This window comes from Thunnus thynnus, chromosome 12, assembly GCF_963924715.1.
Source record: "Thunnus thynnus chromosome 12, fThuThy2.1, whole genome shotgun sequence".
In the NCBI taxonomy this organism is placed as follows: Eukaryota; Metazoa; Chordata; class Actinopteri; order Scombriformes; family Scombridae; genus Thunnus; species Thunnus thynnus.
In genome coordinates, this window is record NC_089528.1 from 12,202,270 (window position 1) to 12,224,761 (window position 22,492).

The window sequence follows — 22,492 nt, forward strand, 5'->3', positions numbered from 1 at the left end:
CTTATTTTAGCCGGAGCTGTTTAATGTGAACTAGCTCCAAGAAGAGAAGAATGTAACCTTTGTGTGTAGTTAAAGTTTATGGTGGTGGGTTACAGATGTGGTTCACTAGGTCACTGGGTCACATTGTAATGCAAAACTGTGTCTTGTGAATATGCTACATGCCTGGAAACAAGCCTACTGTACCACAAAATAAATTAGAATAATTCATTAGAATTACATTTTACCATATGAGCATATGCGTGCTTTCTGTCAGTTGTTCAGTGTCAGATTTACCAAAGTGTTTGATAAAGTGGTGGGAAAAGAGAGAAGAATTTAGTGTTATTTAGGTTACTTTATTGTCCTTTTTTAGAAATGCATTCTGTGCTCATGGCATTCATTGCTAACTACAGCAACAAGACACAGATAAACTAAATAAATAACCAAGAATGCAACAACAGCATCAATCATCAGGACACCGCACAGTTCAGATTGATTGAACGAAGGGCTCAGTGAGTCAGTGTATAAAAATAAAATTTAACCCTTCTCACACACAACCAGTTTCTTTACTATGCTAATTGCTTTGAGAGGTTTATGGTCATTGTTAGTTTGGAAATACAGTTCCTTTAACTTTAAGCCTTATGGCAGCAACTCATATGTGAAGGAGAATTAGTTGCATCATTAAAAACGGATGTTACACAATATCAGAAACTGATCTGAGTCCATTCCTCAACCAGAGAATAAACATTGCTTAAATGCCTCCTACACATTTTACATGATTCCACAGAGAAATACATTTTTTATCTTAATCAATACAAGCTGAGCAATTGCGACTTTCTTCCCCTTGAGCTACTTATTGACCATTGACTGTTGATATCATGCAGAAACTTTTGAGTTAATGTATGTTGCTAGGTAACCATAAAGTAAGACAAGTTACTCCAGAGAAAGTAAAGCTTTACTGGACTGTGTTCAGACCACTGGGCTCCTTCATCTCATGCTTTCAAAGGGAAAGACACGCTGTTGTTCATCCTGTTGCTGCTCTGAGCAGAGACCATGTCTTGCACTCAGCGCTGAAAGTTAAAAATATTCCAGCTTTTAGCTAAAGAATACTGCATATCAAAAGGGTTGTCTGTTGTCTCATAGCAACAGCGGTAGCCATGACAAGTGCTTCCCCCCAGCAGCTGTTGCATTGCCAGCTACATAAAGGTGCCTCTGGATCCAACAGCCAAAGTTGTTTTTAGCTCCATGTCACACATTTTGGAGCGTTTTCTGTTACTATTAGCTCACTGTTTTAAGCTATTAAATATGTAAAATTGGTATTTCCCATTATTTAATAACTCTAGTGTCCTTTATTTTAAAGAGAAGAGGACTCCTGACCGACAGTGATCTTTGATATTACATAAGACAGATTACTGATAAACATTTCATTCAATTGGCCGTCATATAAGCCTATGTGACTGCTATAAATATTGTGTAATACATAAAAGGACAAGACAGTCTGTGCCCAGACTTTGTCATAATCTTAGATAAGTTTTTCATAGCAAATGATTAAACTGATAATGAGGAAGTACAGTAGTACCTGAACATATTCAAAGGTATCGCAATGCAGCCCAATAAAAACGATTATATCATATATAATTCCAGTTGGTTCATAGTGAGGTCAGATTTGTGACCACAGAGACCTTAAGGACGAGGGTGTAAAACCTTGATGCTCTGCGATAAAAAATATTTACAGGCACCATTTGAATGCTAATGAATGTTGGATGTGTTATACGTCAGTTCTAACTTTGTCTTTACGTGAAGGGTCAACTCATACTGTAGTTAAGAGGTCTTGTTAAAAAAGCTATTTCACTTTTCCACATCTCACATATGTTAAAGCCTCTGAAAACTTCAAATATTGAAAATGTCTCTAGAATGTTAATTGTTAACCACTAAATCACAAACGCACAAGCGAGTTAAACACGCAAAAACTCAACTGATCAGCTTCATCAGGAATGTGTGGTTTGATCAGATTTGATTGACCGTGGTCTGACAACATTAGCAAACAACCGAGCTGTCATCACATTTTGATTAAAATGTTGCTAAATCCCGATTGGTACACTGAGTTACATGATATCACCTTTCTCCAGCTGAGCCCTGGCCACTTCAAACCAGTGAAAAACGCACACACACAAAACACTAAAGCCGTTTAGCTCCCTAACATCCTCTAATAAATGAATTTCTTCATTATTTTTTGGCACCAGACTGCATCATGTGCCATCCCGAGACGTCCATATAGGCCTTGATCCCAAACAGACACTCTAGAAACTCAATTCTCTGACCAGAGAGGAACTGACTGCTGAAAACATCTGGTAAACCCTGGAAACATGTCTCTCAGTGACTCATGTCTGGACACACACAGAAGCCTTCTCGAACCAAAGTAGCAGTTTCCCATGCCTAATTAAAAGCTGTTCAGGAAAAGCACTGCTGCTATTGAGCAAAAAATGTAATGTACATGTGCTATATTCACTCTATACTTCTGTGTTGAAAATCTTTTCATTGCTTAAAATAATTAGAAACCATTCATCCACAAGCTCGGAGCATTTGGGCATTTTGGAAGCTTTTTACACTTACTATACAGGTAGAGAGAACTGAACCATTTCCGGCGTGAGAGATAGAGAGATTTTTTTATCTGATTATGTGCATTTGAAATGGACTTTCTGGTCTCGCCCGATGTGATGTTCCGGTCGAGCCTGACCTCGTTTGTTACAACATGACTGACCTTGCATGGCATCATGACTGTGAGCCAGAGATGAGGATTAACTGTCTGTGTCAGCTGAAGAGAGGCAGCAATTCCCTGAAGCCAATTGACAATTTGTTCAGATGTAATGAAATGGGTGACCGCGCGTCCCTCAACTCTGGCATAAAACCTGCGTGCGCTGACAGTGATTGCCTCATTTTTTTTGCAAATTGAAAAAGTAAAAAACATGAAAGAAGAATAAACACAAGCTCAGTACTCCGCAACTCGTCTCCTTTATCACAGTTTATTCTCTTACCTTTTTCTTGCATAACAGCTTTGTTTTGATACGTCTGCCTTTCACAAGCAAGGAAATTAGATTTTAATTACTTGAGCACAAGCGAGTGTTACATGTTCTCACGTTTCATAAATTACCAGCAGTATTTGGGAATGTGCTGTACATAATTAGGGAGAGTGCCGAGATCTGGGATTACACAATGTCTCAGATTCCTGATGATTTTAGAGGCAAAGGCAATCCAGTTTAAGCACGCCTGCTATGAAAGGCTTTATAATTATACAAACCTGCATGGGCACTGAATGTGCTACCAACAATAGATTCACCACAGAGCAGAGTGGTAACAATTCAAACTACAAGGCATGGAGCGGAAAAGAATTTCATTTATTATGCACTGCAGATGTATAATTTATAATGATACGGTGCCTAATGGGAGTTTTACACAGTTTTAAAGGTAGATGGGACATGAAAAAGACAAAATAGAGTCACATATGTTCCTCCTGCACATTAACCTTCCTCTCTTTCTTAGAGCGCAGTGGTCTTTGTGAAAGCAGCTGTGACATCCACAAGAATATAATGCAGCTCCTAAAGCTCAGTAAATATCTTCCAGGTTTATTGCCGGTGGGTCATCACATGAAAGTAGTTCTCATGGATTTAGTGTCGCAGCATAAAAGGCTAAATTTGTCACTTGTGACCACAGATGGTACAGGGTCTCTGGTTTAGAGTCATTGTGGCAGTTAAAGCTGAGACAAGCTGCCCAGTTGGAATAAAAAGAGAGATAGTGATCAGAGTTAGTTCAGGCACCCATTAGGCCGACATAGAGCCATCGTTTCAGTGTTCACTTCTCTCCTCCTTCTTCCCCTCCTTCATCACTCTCCCCCTTTCCTCCCTCTCTCCTCCACTGTCAGAGCCTGTATCCCATCCTTCCTCCACACTCGTCTGTCTCCTAAGCTCTCCCTTCACTCTCTCCTCCTCATCTCTCCTCTCTATTCATCTTCCTCTCCACACCTTCTCCCTTGCTCTTTGCTCAAGCTACCCTCCTGCTCTTCTTATGTCTCTAACCTCTGCTCCTTCTCCGGCTCCATTTTCACATCCATCTCTTGTTTTCTCCTCACACGTCCCACACCGGTCTCTGCCTCCAGCCGAGCCCTCAGCTCCTGCTCTCTGCGGCTCCACTCCTCCTCCAACCTTTGGTACATGTGAAGAGAGAAGTGCCATCCTCCGTTCTCCTGCAACATGTCCTCCACTTTACTCAACAGCTCTCTCACCTGCTCCTGCTCTGCTTCCTTTTTCCAGTCTGCCTCACTTCCCGTGCTCTTCCTTCCTGCCTCCTTGGCATCTTTCTTCCACCAAGTCTTTCCCTGTTTCCTCACACCTCCATTCACCTCCTGCTTTAGTGTTTCTTTCTCGCTGATAATGGTGGTTTTGTTGTCCATCACGTAGTATCGATAGTGGCACTTTTTCATCAGCCAACGCAGGGCGCAGCCTCCTGATTGGATATGCTCCTGCACGCTTTTCCCTCTTCCCCTCAGCAAGTCTCCAAATGTAAACAATACCATCGTGTGTCTCCACACTGCAGAGGTCAAGATCTCCATCCTCCTCTCCACTGCTCTCCTCTCTGGCTCAGTGAAGTCCAGCAGAGGGATCACTAACAGAACAACGTGAGGTCCTCCAGGTTCACACAGAGACAAGGCCCGCAACAGTTCAATTTTCTCCTCTCGGGGCACAAAATCCTCAGATGAACCCCAACCTTGTGCATCCACCACAGTCAAGTGACGTCCAGAGGTGATGGCACTAGCAGCTGTGCTGGCTCCACCTCCTCTGGTTTCAAAAACCTGGCCCTGGCTCAGCAGAGTGTTACCAGCAGAGCTCTTTCCTGTCCGTCTTGGACCAACCAGAAAAATCTTAAGTTCACTTGAGTCTGGTGGAAAGAGATCAGAAAAGTGCAGGGAAAGGAGGGTTTTAATCTTGAACCTTCTCTTACTTCATAGATTTGTGAACATCATATTACAGTTATTGAAGAAAAGTTTTTATAGATTACAATATAACTGGACTGATGGGAAGTGCTGAATCTTAACTGCCCACTAGAAATCATATGCTTCACCTCACATGAATCATATCCATCTTATTATCATCCTTATTTTTCTGCATACTTGTTTTCCCAGAAGATGAGTCACTGGTGGTTTACATGAGTAATACTTTTGTGAGAAATTTGTCATGTTGCTAAAATAATCCTGCCTTGCTTTTGACAGCAGAGCTGGTCTTAGATGTGGAGCTAAGCACTGCTGCTCCTGATAGTTAGCATGGTTCAAAATAAAGTGTATGATTTCTGGGCATGTGTAAAATGTACTTGGCAAGAAGTCTACTTCTGCTTAAAATTGTATATGACTTAAGCCTTTGTGGAATATTTCAAGAAATTTGTATCTCAGGGTTAGAAATTCACTCACCAACATTTCCAGGTGGGCTCCAGCTTCCCATTGTCGTTTTTGCAGATGATTCCTAGAAGCTGCAGAGTAATATCCTTCCACAACAGCGTTTGCTCTACATCAGCAAAGCACATTGACAAGATGAACTACCCTTAACGTGAAGTCTGGTTTGAGTACCATCTCACTAGCTGCACGCTCTTCTTCACTGACTTTGTATTTGACGTCTGTGCTGACACACCATCCTCTTATCAACACTTTTATGACTTGTAAGCAGTTTTCATTACCAACTCTGCATTCATGGGGTGCAAAAAACTATCAAAGCTTTTTATGATTACAATCAAACTGTTGCTTTTCTCTTTTTCAGGAAGGCTTCAGCTGAATTCTGTTTAGTTTGTGTCTTAGTCTTAGTCAGGCTGTATGGATGGTAGTGTTGCATTGTAACAGAACAATCATCCATCTAGAGTTGCATCTATCACGTAAGAAAGGTTTCCAGCACATCCTGGAGTAATAAACATGACAGAGTTATTTATTCATGTGTTTATTACTAAAACATAGGAGTGGTACATTACAACAGCATAGAGCATAACTGAAATGCTTTCACACATGCAGACACATGCATGTATGCATATATAATAAGCATGTACTAAAAGTTCATATGAGACGTCATAAAGTCATGAATCATTTGTCAATCATCAACTTCACAACACATCAGTGACATGCTGTGATTTATGACCAATAGAAACAAATGAAGCGTTGTAGTATAAACACCCTCGTCATCTGATTCTGTTTATTTCCACAGTAGCCTCGTGCTCACTTATTTACCTCCACCATCATTGTTTTACAGCCGTCGTAACAGCAACAGTTTCGCTTTCTTAAGACAATGGGCCTCTCACATTTTACACATCTTAAGGCTCTTCCACATGATGTGTTTGTGTGAATTTGCTGCTATCCTCATTCTCCCTTTCAGTATCACTACTCACATGTTTGGTCCGTCTGCAACCTTAATCTGAGCCCGTGCACCTCACAGATTATAGTTTACCTACCCTGACTCAGGATGTGTGCAGTTGTGCATGTGCTATGTGTCGACTTTTGTTTTTTGTGCCTGCAGTTTGATATGTGTGTATGACTCAGTGTATGCGCCTGTTTGCATGCATCTATGAAAGCTGCATCAAGCTGTAAACTTTATTTCTATTCTTTGAACAGGGCTGCATGTTGCTAGCTCTACAGTTAATTTGGCAGAATACTGGAATTAATCGTCTCGCATAAGCAATGTTAAAACCATTTAGAAATGATTTCGAATCATTTATTTGTTTGAAATTCCTGTTATAGAAGCTTAAACTTTACACATGAATATCAGTTTGCTCATTATTAGAAGCACTACTACCGTTGTAAAATGTCTTCTGTAGCTTTGGAAGAGCTTTCAAAGTTTAAGCTTAAACTACAAATCTATAAGAGAATGCCTGCATTACAAACAGAGAGATGCTTTCAAGTTGCATTATGGGAAGTGGAGGAGTTTGACCCATGGGGAGAACTAAAAGTCAGGATATCTTAGGCCTCTACAACACCAATTTTGACATTTCTTAAATCATTTTGTCCCCTTCCTTTGTTGAAATGCAATGCTAAATCACTAGAGTACCATTTTCAGGAAGAGTCCTGCTCACATGCATTCACTTGTTATGAAATGTTGGCTTTTACTTCTTTGTATCCACCTGTCTCATCAACTTACTTCAGTTTGTGAATTCCAGTATTACTCAGAATGACTGTGGGTAGTTTTCCAGACAGCAGGTATAAACTTGTTGCATCCGGCTGCAGGGTGTATTTTCTGTGGAAGTGGAGGTGAGCATTAATGATAATGATACATAATATACACCTCTCTTTCACCTCTTCCTGTAAATCAGCTGATTTTTAATTTAAAACAGGGGTGGTGGAATATCACACAATTTACACCTCTCTGTCTCTTCCCTCCAAACCCCTATATATCTCCCTCTGTTTGTCCTCTGACCTTCTTTTTCTGCTGCTTCCGTGTGTGTGTGTGTGAGCAAGCATGCTCACAGATAACCACACACACACGCTGACCTGACAGGTAAATCCGGTGAAGGATCAGCTGGGTTTTTATCCCAGTGTGACTCCATCAGGTTGCTGGTGAGAGCTCGCCTGCTGCATGTGCACACGTGTGAGAGCTCATGCTTGTATGCGTGTTAAATGCACGTGTGTGTGTGTGCGTGCGTGTGTATGTGTGTCTGTGGTTTTCCCACCTTTATTTACACATAATCGACTGAAGCTACAGTGAAAGGGAGGGGCATTCTGTTCTGTTTTGATCTTTGCGCTCTGATCTCTTCTATCTCACCTCTATCTCAGTTTCACCCATCTCTGTCTTTGTTCTTTTATCTGACACACACACACACACACCCATCAAGCTTTCCTAGTCATCCATATAATTAGGTGACCTTGTCTAATGAGGCTGCCCATCACATCTGGACGTGTTGGTCTAATGAACAGCATGTATGTAGATATTAATGTATGTATCTCCACATTCTTAAACAGTTTTGTCGTCCTTGAATGAATTTGTTATCCTCTATAAATGATTGATATTTCTTTCCTTTAAAAGGCTATTTTTCTACCTTCTACACTATCATTCAATTTGAAATCTAAAAAGAGAATTTTGCTTCAGGGCTGAAACATTCGGTCATCTGAAAGAAAAGTAATCTGCACAAATTTTGGAGCAGAGTCTACGATTTAGGGGGATCTATTGGCAGAAATGGAATATAATATTCATGAGTGTGTTTTAATTAGTATATAATCACCTGAAAATAAGAATTGTTGTGTTTTTGTTAGCTTAGAATGAACCCTTTATATCTACATAGGGAGCGGGTCCTCTTCCACAGAACCCGCCATGTTGCACCGCCATGTTTCTACAGTAGCCCGGAACGGACAAACCAAACACTGGCTCTAGAGAGGGCCTTTCACATTTTTCGTTAGTTTGGCAGCCAATGTAGGTTCTCTTACACAATTGAAAAGGAGGGGTTGCAATCTGCAACCTTACCACTAGATGCCACCAAATCCTACACACTGGTCCTTTAAGTCATGTTTTTAAGCAAAAATACCAACCATTCTCAGGTTCCAGGTCCTCAGATGTTGGTGTTTTTCTCAGTCCTCTATGATAGTAAACTGAATGTCATAAGGTTTGGGACTTTTACAGCTACTACTTTGGTTTGTTGACCAAATACATGCAAAACTAATGACATTCCTATCAGCCTCAGCTGCCTGTTTTGTTTAGTGCTAATTAGCATGTGTTAGCATGCTATCACACTAAACTAACATGGTGAACATACCTGCTAAACATAAGCATGTTAGCATGCTGACACTAGCATTCAGCTCAAAACTCCACTGTGCCAAAGTACAGCTTGACAGAGCTGCTAGCATGGCTGTAGTCTTTTACTTAAATTTAACCATGAAGTCTCTTGAGATACAATATCTCTTTTACAAGAGAGACCTCATAAATCTTGTTGTTCCAATTATTTACTGTACACTCCCATTAAAACAAGCACTGACACTCAGTGCCAGTGTTATTGACATTAAGTGCTAACAGAAATTAAGCTGTCACATTTCAACTACCTTATGAACGTTTTCCATTTGACTGTTTACACTCATCCTCTGTCAGACTGTGAGCAAGTTCATCTTGACTCATGTCAGTTTTGAAACGCACGCTAACAAAATGCCACAGTAGATCAACGTCAGCAGTTTCTCTGCAGATTGGGCACAGAGATGAGATGTTTTGCATAAACGATGGTTTATCATGTTTGCAAAACTGCACGTAAGCAAGAATATTAATTGAAGTTGTGCTTAGTAAATTATACCAACAGATTTCCTCTAATATTGACATTTTTATGAATAAGGGCTGCCTACCTGCAGTTTGTCACTGTCAAGGATATCTGAGGGTCAGACTGCTGCCTCTTCTCTCATTTCTGTCTCCTCTATTTATCACCCTCTCTCCTCTTTGTGTTCATCCTCCTCTTTCATCTCATTCTCTGCTTCATCCCCTCCCTGCTTACTCACCCCAGTCCTCCTCCTTCTCCTCCTCTGCTCCCTTATTTTTCCACCTCTCTTTCACATCTTTCCTCCTCCTGTTTCTCTTATCACTTTGCCTCTCGTCCCAGAGGAGACAGTGAACAGTGGATTTACAGTAATGCAGGATGGTAAAGAGAGAGCAGGGCTTTAAAAAGAAACACAGCCATGGCTTGTATTACCACCAACTCCTCTCTACTAGCCAGCTCTGCCCACAGTGCCTATCTTTCTGTGTGACAGCAATATGGCCGGTAAGATATGACTCATACCACAGGAACTATTTAAGCACCAAAGTTAGTTTTAGCCACATATCACAAGATGGAGTTTGCTCAGGGAGGACAAAAAAAGGATTTTCACACCCTCCTCTCCTAAATCTGTGTGGGACGGACTTAATGCAACTATGTTTGTAGCCATTAGTCCTCCCACCCTGTGGCTATATCCTTTTTTTTTAATACAAAAGGGTTTTCTAACAAATCCTACATGGATTGTGGCAACATTACTGTATTAGTCCTGCCTGCACAACAGCTGCTTCACTGTGTCTTAAGAGTGCGACTGTACTAAAAACTGGCAATGGCACAGTATGCTGGGGGAAGAGGATACGGGACACCAACAGAGGTGCATTAGTTATGGATAACGCCAACCTCCCTCGGTGGCAGTGAAGGACGTTGGTGTTTGGCATAGTTCAGCGTCTCGTGTGTTTGAAAAGGAGGATGCTGCGCTCAAACAGTAACGTTACACCTGCTGCTAATCCCCTCCTTTGTTGTGTTGTTCTTGCTTTAAATGTGGTTTGAATACGGTTATTTTCTTCCATTCCTCTCTTTGCTGTTAACAGAGGAAGCACTTAAGCCCACTTTTCTCAACAGTACTTTTTATGTTCACAATTGACTTTCATTTGAAACATTATTAAGCTGTTTTTACATTACATTGTGTTCTTCTAGTAATTAATATGGTTGTTGACTTAAGTTAAGATTAGTCACTGGTCCGCATGCAGTGCAGTAGAGCTATTACACATCTAATAAGTCAAATTTATCTTGTATTTGATAGCATTGCTGATTTACCATTTAGGTATAATGATTCCCAGCTTTCAGTTCTGTTTCTGTGTTGATTTGTGTTAAAAAAAAACTCCCCATCACATTTCAAAAATCCAAATGTCCTCCCTTCAGCTCTTCATGGTTCAAGTTGGTGTTTTGAGAGAGCAAACAGCTTCTGCAGAAACTTCGGCTAAAAGTCCTCTTTCTTAAACCTGCCAAATTTGTAGAACATTTTTAAATTGGCTACATAATTGGCTCTCTTACCTGTCTTAACTCAAAGTTAAGACAAGTAAGAATTAAGTTCTGTATTTGTGACAAGTGCTGGACACCCTAAACCATTAAGAACCTGCTCTGTGAATGTCTAGTTTAGTTTTGCTTCAGCTCATCTGCTGATTTTACTGCTCTGGAGCAGATGTAATGTGCAAAGCTGTAAACATTTATTTTCATCAGCCTGCTATAATGTGAGCTGTAGGAACATTTGTCTGCTGTATGACAAACCGATCAAACCAAACCCAGCTGTACTTTAACAGCCCATGTGGCAAAAACTGGATATCATTTGAAATGTTTGATTGATACTAGTGCTGATTTGATACCCAAGTTTCAGTTTTTTCAGTACCTTACTTTGAGGAATATAAACGTTTCATTTAAGAGGCCTCAGTTCTCACGTTAAATGCAGCCATACAGAACCTAAAGCCTAAATACAATACTCTAAAATTAGAAAAAAATGATGATTTAGAATGATCAGAAACACTTTTAAATATTTGGTGCAGACAGACACATTTCGGTTGGCACCAAAAAAGTATTGAAATAAGAAACCCAGCCCTACATGTGTCTCTATTGGACCTATTTGTCCTTGAGTGAGCTCAAAGCCTCTATATATGCATAGCAGGGAAGTGTGCGTGTGCGTGTGTGTGTTTACTTTGCACATTGAGTCTTTTTCGATCTTTCTTTTTATTTGAGATATGTGTGAGTGTCAGTTTGATTTCCTGTATTCGTGACCTTGCATACGTGTGCACACTTTGTGCCACTTTTCTTTTTTCTACTTGTCAACATGTTTGCAGGGCAGGTTTGTGGATTTCCTTTGTGCAAATGTTTGTACTTTTATGTTCCTTTTACTTGTTTCAGTGTACCGGAAAACCTGCTGCGGCAGGTCGATAGTATGGCATTGGATCAGCAGAGAAAAAGCTTAGCATTTGTATAAAATATGGTCTCATTATTGAGCTGTGAGTAGTTTCAACCTTGAACTGTTTGATTACATTGGATGTACAGTCAAAAGTTTGGACACACTTGCTCATTCAAGTGAATAGGAAGGTGTGTCCAAACTTTTGACTGGTACTATATGTACACATGCATGTGAGCAGGCACTGGGGTTGTGCATTTGTCAGAATGTCACCCCTGTTGAACTATGAGAGCCCTGTAATTGCAGTTTTTTTTTTAATTCATTTTCATATTATATTGACTTTAATTAAAGGATTAAAGGATTACACGCTCCTCTACGGGTTCACAAAATTCATCAACCTCTTGGGCTTAGAAAACCCTTCCAAAACCAACCGGATAATGATAAAAACTGCACTGTCAAACGCACCTGTTTTTCTTTCTTTTGTTGACATTTTGGAGATAATGAAGCTTTCACCCAACAGCGATGATTTCTAATGTGGCAGAGAAGATCTGACCTTGGAGAGTATAAAAGAGGAAAAAGATAAAAAGAAGAATGTGAAAGAAGGGCAGGGAATAAAAGAGATGAATAGCAGAGAAGAAAGCAGGCAGAGGGGTTTCTTCTTTGGTGGAGGAGCAGCATTGCAGGAGGAAAGAGGAGAGAGGTGTACTGTTACAGATGAGCTGTGGCAAAAAGACTTGAGAAAAAGGAGAGGATCATGTTTTCCTGAGCCGTCCTTTCTACATTATATGTAACGTGTGTTTGTTAGCTTCTTCAGTTTTACACAACTCCGTATTTCCTCTGCAGTTTTTCTTTTAAACTCACTAATCGTCTGTCAGGCTTTATTTAGCTCCCTGCCCTCCCCTCAGGTCACTTTTTACATCCATCATAAAAGCGATGCCACCGTTGCCATTTTCACCCTCACTCCCATTATCATAGTCCACAGACAATAAATCCTGCTCTGCGCTGCTGTGCGCCGCATCTCATTACAGGCGTCATGTCACATTGTGTGCCCCTATTACTGCTTGTTCCCATCGTAGCGGAACTGGGGTCTCGATTCATATCCATATAAAATGTCTCATCAGGGAAGAAGTTCTTCACTAGCTGGAATCACTTCACACATGGTATCGATCTAATGTTGCCCACTAGCGCTTGTCAGGAAACCCTCTCACAAAATTCATAGAGGTCTTTGGGTTTATATGAAGGCGGCTTCATATAAATGGCTCCGAGCAGATTGTGAGGGAGGGGAGGGCTCGTCACTTAAGTGTTGCTGGTTTGATTCCCAACATGTGCTTGAAGAAAGGCTCAGAAGAGGGGAGCAAGCGCTTAATGATTCTTGTTTGTGATCTTTTTTTCTAGATGTTTAGTGCCGTAATTGCCCAATTTTCCCACAGGGGTTGTTCAGGAATCATCTCTCTGTTCAGCTAACAATTTCTAATTCAGCTCTGGAGAGTTCAGTGAAGAATAACACGCTAAAACCTTATCTGACCTGATAAAACTCTGCACTGAAAGCCTATTTTGATAGCCAGTAACGTATTTTTGCCAGCAAAAAAGAGCTATTACAGTCTGACGACACTACAATAGCTCCACTGTGAAAGAACAATGTTGCAGCAATTTTCATAAGTTTAAGAGCTTGACTAAATAATCACAGCTCTGCAGCCTGATCATCTCTATCTGATGATTTTTTTTTACCAAAGATGACATACAGTCCTGCAGCATTTTGAAGCTTAATTCTTCTTAATGCACTGAATGTGCAATGACGCAGAGGTAAATGACCTACTGTATATTATCCACATTCTCATTAGCTTCTCTTACCACTTGAGGACATGCTGATAGTGTAAAACAATATATAAAAAATGTGTCATTAAGAATGAAATTCTATCGTTAATGCATTGAATATTCCAATAGAAGTTATTAAGCCCAGCTAATTACTTGTATAATGCAATACAAGGTCATTATACTCATCTGGAGGGCAGTGAATGATTCATGTGGAGATGATTGCAATTTATAACAAATAGCAGTTATTGGACTACCTGGAGCTAGAATAATATTACACACAGACTCCTGGATAATGCTTTCTCTGGAGCCCATTTGATGCATTACACTGTAACGTAACACATGTGTAAAGCACATAAAAGATGCGACAAGCTTTTATAATGTATTATGATGTCTTATAACAACAGCCCGAGGTACTGCATGTATGATCTCAGTGATTTACAAGATTAAACAGTTGCCATGGCCATCATGCTTTCCACTCACACAATGGTGGCAGATTTATAACCTGAAATTCCTAATCATTTTTTTGAAATAGGAACTATTTTAATGACATATTTTTTCTCAGTAACTGTAACCAATTACCGTTGCATTTATTTTGTAAGTTAATTTTATAATGCTGTTACATGTAACTAGTTACTCCACAGCACTGGCCTTCAGAACATCCTGCCCTTAATTCACTATGATAAAGGCCTATAGAAAGTATGATACATTAGATAATCATTAGAATTCATTATGCAGGTATTAATAATGCATTATACAGTAGATATGGGCTTCACAGAAAGTACTCCTTATACTTGACATTATCTGGCAGGTCATTTAGAGATAGAAATACCTCCTCTGTGAGGTGCGATTTCTTTCTTTTATTCTAGTAGAAGAGGTTAATTAGGTCTCTATTTAGGCTGTACAGACTTTGGGATACAGCTAGTGAATTTTTACTGTTTATGTCGACTTTTCAGTTTTACTATTTTAAGTTTTTTCTCCAGAGGGGAACAAAGAGACAGAGAGTTGACAGTGACTCCTTCCTCTTAGCAACCACAGTGATGTCTGCTGAAATTGTCTCCACATAACTGAGCACTAAAGAGCTGACGAGCATACTCAAATTAATTGGATTTGGTACAAAATTGCTCCCCTTGATAGGTACATGCACATGTCACAAACATACCCGTACACACACACACACACACACACACACACATGGCTCACTTGTTTTAGTCACAATTACCTCAAATGGATATTTTCTGATGTAGTCTTCTGCGGTTTCAGTTGACCCTTCCAGTGAAATAGCTGTTTTTCTCTGTAAGTCGGCAGAACAAATGAGTATTTTTCTGTAAAGCAGCTAATGAGCCAAATGTGCGTGTAGGAAAATATGGCTCATTTTGTTTGTGTGTCTGTATAAACATCATGTGTTCGTGGTGTTGCAGCATGCATACTTATATGCATGTACTTTTTGGTCTTTAAACATCATATTGCCACAAAAAAAGACATTTTCCTGACTTTTGTGCAAGTCTAGGTTGGATTCTACAAAAAAATACAATAAATATTTCAAATAAACAAATGTTTTTGTCCAGAACAATGAACAACTGATCAATATTCTGCTCTCGTAGCAAAAAGAAGACATTAGCCAATCAGAGGCAGGTGTCAGTACAGTAAACACTTTTTGTATCATCAGCCAGGGTGGCAGTAAAGCCAGCTTAGCATCACTGTTTATTTCTGTTGACTCTATATTTAGGGTGGTAATGAGGGCTTGTAGTGTTGTTTACAAGCCTTTATATTGTAACTACACTTACTATTAACCTGAACCTGTGTGAGCTGTGCTTTATTCCGTATATGTTGATACATGTTAGAGCTGAAATGATAGTTGATTAATTGAAGCCAATCTTAGCCTCTCAAATGTTTTTATTCTGTCAGTTAATGTCATTGTAAAATCAATACTTGATGAAACTGTGGCATTTTTATAGACTAAATGAATCATTGATTTGTTAAAAAATAATCAACATATGAGTTGAAAGTTCGAGCCCTTGTATATGTGCATCTATAAGTGCACAGATGCTGCCCTTTACACACAAATGACTCGCTCTGTGTGAATCACTTATCTGCTTCTCACTGTATCTGATGTTGATGCCACTCAGCCACCACACAACATCATTCATCTACTGTGTATCCTATTAATATGATGAGAGCACCTCTCATAATGGCGGAGTAATTGAGAGTCAAGCGGAGGTCAAACTAAAACCCGACACGGCGCTTGTGTCACTGTGACTGCACAAGTGAGGAAGTGTGTTTTCTGTGAGTGTGGATGAACATTGATGTGAGTGTGCACACTGACAGTCACGCTGAGGTGGATGTATGTGTTGTGTGTGTGTTTGTGTGTGTGTGTGGAGGCTGAGGTGTCCTCTGTCCTGTTGGTTTAACCTTGAACACACACACAGCAGCTACAAAAGCAGGTGGTTAAGGGCGTCCAGAATTACAACGGGTGATTGCAGTGTGTGTTTTTTTTACTAAACAAGGACAGAAGGAAGTTACAATTACAAAAATGTTGAGGGAAAGAATAAAAAGTACTGCTGTTGAAATCAGCAGACTGTCACAGAACAATTTAACAGCATCATTAGTGGTGTTTTAGTAGATTTCAGTGATATATAATTGTTTTCTCCCCTTGTGGAGGCAGACAGACTATCTGTGCATGACTCATACAACAGGTCTGGACCATTTGTGAATTAACCAAAATTCTGAGAAATTTGTTCTCTTAAATCACTCGCCGCTTAAGAACAAATGTTTGCAGACCTTTTTCCTTCTTTACCCTGCGTCTCTACTCCCGTTTGAATCCACCTTTTCCGTCCCTCCTCTCTATTTTTCACCATTTTTTTCTCTCCATCTCCCCCCTCGTTTCCATCTGAATGACTGCCGTTACTGTTCTGCCCCATTTCCCTGCGTGTTCCTCCAGTCCGTGTACTGATGGTCGGGTCCCATTGTGTTGGTGGGGGTCACTAAGTTCAAAGGCTGTTGCATGTATGGTGCAGAAAGCCATGTGTGTATACAGTACAGTTTGTTTCCTTAGGTGGAAGGGGTTTGGGGAGGGGTAATGTGTCCCTCTCCTCCCTCACACTCTGCTGTGCTGTGTAATTAGGTCAATCAGACACGGTCATTACTATTAATTGAAACTGATGATACTATAAAATCCATGTGGAGGAAGTTACCAGGCCAAGTTGTTAACGCCCAATGAAGGGAGAAGGACAAAGACTTGATAACTGACATTCAATGAGTAACTTCATGTTTGCAGTTTGTGTTTATTATTGTTTGTTGTCTAGTTTTGATTGAAGAAACCTGAATATCAGACCTTCCACATTAACAAATCATATCAGACATCACAAGACCCAGACCATCATCAAAATCTTATCAACTTATCCAGATTTCAGCCATGTTCTCCTACAAATAGGCAAAGCTTCATGTACAACTATCAAACTTTGTTGCCAGATGAAACACTGACATTAAGGGGAATCAGTAATGGTCAACATCAGTCACATTTTTCAATGATTCTCACTGTTACAGGCCTTGTTTGATTGTTGGTTGTTGAAATAGTGAAGAAAAGAACTTGATGCTGTAGTTTTGAGACATATATTGATATTTTGGAGTTGATATTTGAACATTTGAATGTTTCTAAATTAAATCAGACGTTTCTGAACTGCAATTTTTAGAAACCTATCTGCCAGCGTAGACAAATACCGATGTATCTGTGAAGTGTTGGAGTTCAAAAGTATTTTATTGCAATCAAATCCTTTCAAATCCCTTTTTGAATCTAACTGGATTTGGCTTTCAGCATTTGGAAGTAACAAAGTGATAAATAACTAAAACTCAAAGATGCCATTGATATGAAACAACAGTTTTGATTGGCTGCCTAATCAATGTTTACAACCTGAAAACGAGCTTAACAGCATGCTGATCAATCTGACACATTAAAATAACGAGTGTAGTTTACTTTGAGCTACTTGCAGACGTAGAAATGATTACTTTATGAACTTGGAATATCAAGATGATATACATGATGGTTTAACTGGAACATTCTCCTGAAATTGACGTAACAGAGACAAACAGACTGTAGAGAAGAGTCTGTTGGTCTTGTTGAGCTACAAAAACTCAACCATTGTTCACTCGCGGTCATAGACTGCTGTTGGAGTGAGATGTTTTTTCCCCCCTTACAAATGATCACAGCGGCCTGAAGAGAACACGTTAAGCAGACAACAGTCAAAAATTGGTTTAAGCAGTTATAGAATTGACATTAATTAGCCACAACTGATATAATCTGGTAATCTTTGCTATTTTAACCGGCAAAATTGACAGTCAGCGGCAGTGACAAATGAGAAGCTGATACCTGAATGTTTTCTATGTTGCTTTGTGCCAATAAGGAAGAGAAAGAACAGAAAAAAGAGCTTGAGAATCTGTATTTTGGTATTTTGCCAACAGGGAATTTGATCCAAAATGAAACCAGCAATCAGAACCCGACCATATATCTGCCATAAGCTGAAATTGTCAGATATATCAGCCATGCCTTTATATTGGCAGATACATTTAGTCAATAGTTTTTGTGGTTTACTTTTTTATGATAATGTAGATTTGTGAGTTTTGTAGATACCAATTACTGAAAGATTCACAGAGTAGAAACTATGAGACAACAACAACACAATTCAGACAGGCTTCTTCCAAAGCACTGAGCTGCCTCCTCCTGCAGTGTGTGTGTGTGTGTGTGTGTGTGTGTGTGTGTCCTGCAGCTCAGACCACAGCCTCCTGTATCAGTTACCTCCTTCACCCTCACGTTACGATGAAGGTCAGTGGAAAGGCTGACGAGGAAGTGGCAGTGTAGAGGGAACAACCTTAGATTTACACCAAACTTTTCTCTTCAAACTATGATACATTTCTTTTATCTAACAATCCAACTGAATGTGAAAATAAATGTTTCAGATGGATATACGGTGACAGATGGTGTATGTGTCTGTATCAGCTATTAAGAACAGGTGTCAGTGGTGGTGTGTTTGTGTGTGTGTGAGTGAGTGAGGAGGAGGAGTTGTAAATATTTAAAGGTGTGCAGCATCACTCTCTCCACCCCTCTACTCCTATCTCTCATTCATTCATGCATAACAAATATTAAGATGTATTATGCATGTATAAAAGGCAGAGGTAAACATACAGGTAAATGGATACATGCCCAAACAGTCAAAAGTTTGTTCTCAAGTCATGTGAGGCTTGGATCTAATGTGTTCTCTCTCTGTCCCTTTCCTCAGCCGAGCCTCTGCCTCTGATGGACTTGTGTCGGCGTGCGGCCCGTCTGGCGCTGGGTCGGGAGCGGCTTCAGGAGATCGAGAGCCTCCCTCTGCCCCAGTCCCTCAAAAATTACCTCCAATACCAGTGACTGACACCAGCAGAGCCGACTGCCAGTGCAAGGACACAAACCCGACCACCAGAGAGTCTAAAGATGAATGGATGAAAGAAATTGATTAAACAAAGAGGGGGATGATGAAAGCAGGAAGAACGTCCACACTGAGGGCACCACAGCTCTAGAAAAGACAAACCAAGGATAGGACAGCATCTTTTGGATTTGGAGCTGCTTTTTCATTCGTTTTGGACTTGAAATAAATTATTGATGATGGTATCCCATCAGTGTCTCTCTCATCCTGAAAGAAAACCCATTCTCTTGACTTCACAGTGTGGTTACGTGGTGAAAGAGGTGGTGGCAAGTCAACCACCGCCACCTAGTGTTGAGAATGAAAAACTGCGCTGAGAAAGCACACTAATCCTATCCCTGGAGGCCTTTATGACATACAGTCAGTGACCATATCATTGCTGTTGGATACTATTGTGTGTACCTGTGGTCTCCACATGCAGAGCCTGGATGTCCAAGAGGATTTTAGCACTAATGTCGTTTTTTATCTAACCGACTCTGGGCCCGACCAAAAGCTCACACTGCATACAGAGTAGATTGAAATGTGTGTATGCAAAGTTAAGTATGCAGACATTTAATGATAGTTCAGCCCTTTTCAGACATGTAACATTGCTGCTAATCTACCTGATAAACGTCTTTTTGTCATTCAGATTTGGGTGTCTGTTACGTTAATGTTCATAATGCTTGCATGATGGGGCTGCTGCTAAACAGCAGTGAGTTAAAAAGTAATAATGTGAAGGAAGAAGACTCTGTGACAGGCTACATAAGTGATGGATTTTTAAAACTTATTTTGCTTTGAAGTCTTAATTAATAACCATCGTCAGCGAGAGGGGAAACTCAGCACTCATCAATTTCCTAATTTATTAGTTAAGTTCATAAAATGTATTTTACTGCTCACTTTATAATGTCCCACAGTGCACAACAATAGAAAGGCAAGACATTAAGTTATGTAAAGTGTTGGCTGGATTTATATCCTTTCATCCCTGCAGTTGGCATGAATGATTTTATGGAGAAAGACTGCCATCTGATGATTACTGCTACTTTTAATGTTTGTTTTTTTAAACCTCTTTTTCAACTGCACCACAAGGGGTAAAATATTGTTATAGACTGATCTGACAAAAGAAGAATCACATCTTAAAATTGGCAGGTGGTTTGGATGTTTTTTTAAACCGATTTCTTTTTGTTTTGTGTGCGTGTGTGTAAGAAATTAATTAAATTAAGTGATACAGTTATAGCAGTGCTCTTAATCAAGGGTATAAGAAACCCATTTAATCTCATCGTATGCTGCTGTAGCCTTCACGTTAATATGAAAACAACATTCAATTCAGAGTTTAGCCACTCTGGAAGTGTTACTAGTTACAAGTCTATCTTAAAACAATAGTAAGGTGTCCACATAAACATTGCAAGAAGTTTTTAATCATTCCCTCTGTTCATACTGGACATTAAAATATTCTATCCTAATGTGCTTTCGATGTAAGTGATGGGGGACAAAATCCACAGTTCTTGTTTTGTGTTTATCTGAAGCCAGTTTGAGGCTTCAGCAGGCTGTTAAATCAACTGGATATCTTCCAAAGTTACAGTGTCTTCAGGGCAAAATTCCCTCTATGTATAACTGTCCATCCACCTCAGTTAAGCATGGAAACACTGTCCGTGCAAACGCAGAGAGAATTTTGGAAGATCCCCATTTGAGTTGATTATCTCAGCCTGCTGAAGTCTCATATTAGCTTTTTACACAAAACAAGGACAGTGGATTTTGTCCCCCATCAGTCACATTGTAAGTGCTTCAGGAAGAGATATTTTAATGGCCTTACAGCAAGAAAAACCTGTTCCAGTGTCCATATGGACACCTGACTGTTGTTTTAAGACTTTAAAAATTTCCTTTAAGGTGACGACATGAAAAAAATTTCAATCACATTTATGTTCCTCTTTTAACGAGCTGCATGTCTGAAAGGGGCTTTGTTAAAGAAACAAACAGCAGAAAACTGTTTGCCGTTTAAAGTTGCACTGAGAAGCATTTCCTCACAGGACACTAAATGTATTTTGATCATGACCAAAGTATTTCATACATGGGGTATATATTTAGGAATGTGTGTGTTGGAGCTGCAGGTTGTGGCCCAGCACAGTGTAAGTAGTGCTATCATGCTGTTGGCAGTCCAGGACAGTAAGAGGAGCCTCACCTGCTGTTGTAGCAACCTGCTGTAGCTCACTGGTACCAGAGAGAGTCTGTCTGCTCTCTGCACAACTGTCTTAAAGACCACAAACAAACAGACTAACAGGACCAGAGCAGATCTACTCTCACTGGATCTATAATAAAGGCTGTAGTGGGACGTAGGAATATTACTGCTACTGCAGCGGCGGAGCAGATAGAGGATGACCAATACAAACATAAACACACACACACATGCACACACACACACACACACATACTGTAGACCAATCATGTTATATTTCCTAAAAAAAAAAAAAAAAAAGGCTTTAGTCACTTTTTTTTACTTCTGAGTTTGTATTCTTCATCATTATTATTATTATTATTATTAATATTATTGTGAGTGTGGAGTCTGATTCTGATGATGGTAGGATGATGATGATGTTTATTTATCACAAGCTAGTTCTACGTTTGTTTTTTTAAGTGATCGTTGATGGTTACATTCAGGTAAATTTAATACAAAGATGCTGGTGATGAAGGGAGAGAGAAATCAAAACTTGTTTCTTCAATGCTGCTTTTATTATTATTATTACGATTATTATTATTATTATTATTATTATTATTATTATTATTATTTGTGATGGCGCTGGTCTTGCCTCCTGTTTCCATCAGTTAGGATGGGGAGAGAAGGGCCATTCAGAAAAGTAGTAGAATGTATGGACGGATGGTGCAGTTGAGATATGAAATGTGAATAAAAGCCAAGTGAATTTGAAAAATATGTCTGTAAAATATTCTTTGTGTCTCTTTCCCAACAAACTCTCTTGCATGGAAAATCAAACCCATGACTCATTTTGTGTCCAAAAACATCAGCCTGTGATTTTTAGGAATGCTGACTGAAATATACGCGTTAAAGCCATCCAAAAAACATCTGACACTTAAAAAAAAAACAAAAAAAAAACTGCAGTAAGATTGTGCAACCAGAGATGAGACTCTTGCAGCATTAATTGTGTCTGTGGGAGCCTTTAATCTTCCCAGCGAGGCCTTAGCGAGCAAAATCGGGCTGTAAAGTATTTGGCTGTGTGTTCTGCCTTTTGTCAAGTGTGCTGTTTCCCCTTCAGAAAGTAAACAGCTAATTCAGAGCTCATCAGCTCCTGCAGCTGTAAATACAGCTCACACTCTCACACTCAGCCAGAGAGCTATTGATGCGCTCAGAGTCCAAAGTAAAAACAGCAGGGCAGCACAGAGTGAGAACATCAGTGAGGCTTGACGAGGTTTCAGGCTTCATGTTTCCTCTCTGCACGATGTGGGATCAGACTTTCACTAAAGCCTCATCAGGTCTGGCTCAATGTAGTATCTCATCACACAGAGGACTGCTGCTGTTTCATACATCAATAACAGACAGACGCACAGTTTAGCAGGACCAGAGTCTCTGAATAAACATGTAGACTAGTGTAAACACACTCCATGTTTGTTT

At 39.8% G+C, this 22,492-nt stretch overlaps 2 protein-coding genes across 4 annotated transcripts in view; one reads left to right on the forward strand and one right to left on the reverse strand.

The window, feature by feature from the left end:
* The window catches only part of LOC137194013 (SPRY domain-containing SOCS box protein 4-like), an 83,184-nt gene extending 61,390 nt beyond the window's left edge, over window positions 1-21,794 (forward strand). For all 3 annotated transcript variants that reach the window (XM_067605520.1, XM_067605521.1, XM_067605522.1), the window contains exon 3: window positions 18,715-21,794. In XM_067605520.1, coding sequence (XP_067461621.1) covers window positions 18,715-18,842 — 128 coding nt within the window. In that variant the 3' untranslated portion in view covers window positions 18,843-21,794. The remainder of the gene's footprint in view (window positions 1-18,714) is intronic.
* On the reverse strand, window positions 3,365-6,278 carry zgc:136870 (uncharacterized protein LOC664693 homolog). Its single transcript, XM_067604642.1, has 2 exons — window positions 5,435-6,278; window positions 3,365-4,908 (listed from the first exon to the last, which is right to left on the reverse strand). Exons 1-2 carry the CDS (start codon window positions 5,463-5,465, stop codon window positions 4,037-4,039), a joined length of 903 nt encoding a protein of 300 aa, XP_067460743.1. The 5' UTR covers window positions 5,466-6,278; the 3' UTR covers window positions 3,365-4,036.
* Window positions 21,795-22,492: the final 698 nt, after the last annotated feature.